The sequence below is a fragment of the Gossypium hirsutum genome, chromosome A06 (assembly GCF_007990345.1).
Source record: "Gossypium hirsutum isolate 1008001.06 chromosome A06, Gossypium_hirsutum_v2.1, whole genome shotgun sequence".
In the NCBI taxonomy this organism is placed as follows: Eukaryota; Viridiplantae; Streptophyta; class Magnoliopsida; order Malvales; family Malvaceae; genus Gossypium; species Gossypium hirsutum.
Genome location: NC_053429.1, coordinates 3,552,338 through 3,554,491, shown reverse-complemented (window position 1 = coordinate 3,554,491; position 2,154 = coordinate 3,552,338). Strand labels below are relative to the sequence as shown.

The following is a 2,154-nucleotide window of genomic DNA, read 5'->3' as shown; positions in this document are numbered from 1 at the left end:
ATATAAATATACATATAGTCTGCAACGTTTTACATTCACTTCTTACCATTTATAGGAACAAGTTTCTGGCCATTTGTGTCATCTACCAATACCCATTTTTTGTTTTCATCATTACTCCCCTATTTGCAGAAAATGAATACCACAGCAGCTCAGTTTCCATACCCATGGCAGCGTTGCAAAATTGTCCACCTGGTATGTATATACATACACCATTCCAGTATCAACTATTTGCTTGAAATTTGTTTTTTATTAAACCGTAGTTCTTTTATCTTTTTTATTTTAAGGTGAGGCATGGACAAGCCATGCATAATGTAGAAGGAGACATTAACCGTGAAGCACTTTTGTCTCCTCACCTATTTGATGCCGAACTTTCCCCACTGGGCCTGCACCAGGTAATTCCACAACATTCAATGGCTAGCTTATCATCAATCTTCAATCCTGAAATGAATTAATCCAGTTTTTGATATAATCATATTAATTTCTACCTTTTTTATTTCAGGTTGGTAAACTGCGGAAGAATGTTCATGCTAGTGGGCTACTTAAGCGGATTGAGTTAGTCATCACTTCCCCTTTATACAGGTATAAAACTAAGTTTTGCCTGAATTTCAATGGAATATCCAAGTCTATGAAAAAGAAATCAAGGAAATATCTGTATTCTTCATATACATTTTAATGATCACTGCAGGACCATGCAAACTGCTTTTGGAGTATTCGGTAGTACTGAAAGCAACGAAGATGCAGGGGTTAATTGCCCCCAAATTATGGCAGTTGAGCTTTGTCGAGACCGCATGGTAGTAACATATATGGCCAAAATCTCTCATGCTAGGCCTTCCTTCATTTGCACCAACCATGGTTGGAGTTCAATTATATATACTGACGCATTCTCGATTTCAATACAGGGTGTTCGTCCTTGTGATATGAGGAGAAGGGTCAGCCAGTGTCAAGCTCTTTTCCCTTCTATTGATTTTTCAATGGCAAGTTCCTTTAACCATCCCATTCTTTGAACAAGATTTAATATGCTTATATATATATTATATCTTCATTAAATATCAGTACTCAAAAGAGTTTTGGTTGTTCAGATGGATGGCGAAGAAGACAGCATGTGGAACCCAGACTTTCGAGAATCTGAAGAGGAAATGGCTGCTCGAATGGGTCTTTTAATGAATTGGTAAACTCCAAATTTTCGTATGAACAATTTAGGGTTCATAAATAAATCTTGGAATGTAAAATTTCAAGATCATATTAGAGTACAATTTCATCAGTGGTTATATATATTGCAGGCTATGGACAAGGCCAGAGAAAGAGATTGTTATTGTGAGTCATGGAATAATGCTTCAACATATTCTAGACAGACTTGGAAACGACTGTCATCCATCAGTTAGAACCGCTTTATGCAAACGGTGAGCCTTAAACATTGTCTCTATGTTCTTCATGTCATTTAGACAAGGACTAATGATCTGATGTGGGCCATTTGCAGCTTTGACAATTGTGAGCTTCGATCTGTGGTCATCGTGGACAAAAGGTGAGCATTTTTGTTCCCAAATTTAGGGACATAATTCATTCAGACAACCTCATATAGTCATATACATACATATATATAAAACATCAACATCCGCATCCAGTTACTGTTTTGAACATGCTGCAGCTCAATGGAAGCGGATTCACAGCTTCGCTAACCAAGAAATGTAGCAAAAGAGAATGTGTTGAACTGGACTCAAGTGACTTCGAAATAAATAGACTCACCGTTGCATTCAAGAATTCTTTAATCTATTGCATCCAAACTTGAATTATTGTTCTTTCTTTCTTTTTATTATTTGTTTTAAAGCTAGTTTGACCAATTGAAGTCTGTTTCTATTGTAAAACAAATGGTAGATAACCATCCTGTGAGCAAAATTTGTACTTGGATTGATTTTCAAATAAAATAAATTAATTTTTAAGTCATCTGTTGCTTCATGTAATATATTTTGCATACATCATTTGTTATTGTTATTAGCAATCCACACAAAGTTATCTTGATTTAGTGAAAAGATTAATCAGACATATATAATATTAAAGTTCAAATAATTTGCAATTAAATTTCGACTCTTCATCTAGTAATCAAAAATTATTTTATCATAGAAACACTTGACTAAAAGTACATGACCGGTCTCTCAA

The 2,154-nt window shown here is 35.0% G+C and overlaps 1 protein-coding gene across 1 annotated transcript; it reads left to right on the top strand.

Moving 5' to 3' along the window:
- Positions 1-493: 493 nt before the first annotated feature.
- On the top strand, positions 494-1,890 carry LOC121230691 (phosphoglycerate mutase-like protein 1; the record flags this gene model as incomplete). Its single annotated transcript, XM_041115906.1, has 7 exons — positions 494-579; positions 686-791; positions 900-974; positions 1,080-1,168; positions 1,281-1,400; positions 1,478-1,522; positions 1,646-1,890. Coding segments are annotated over 7 exons (552 nt in total), but the record flags the coding sequence as incomplete, so codon positions are not given.
- Between the last annotated feature and the right edge of the window lie 264 nt (positions 1,891-2,154).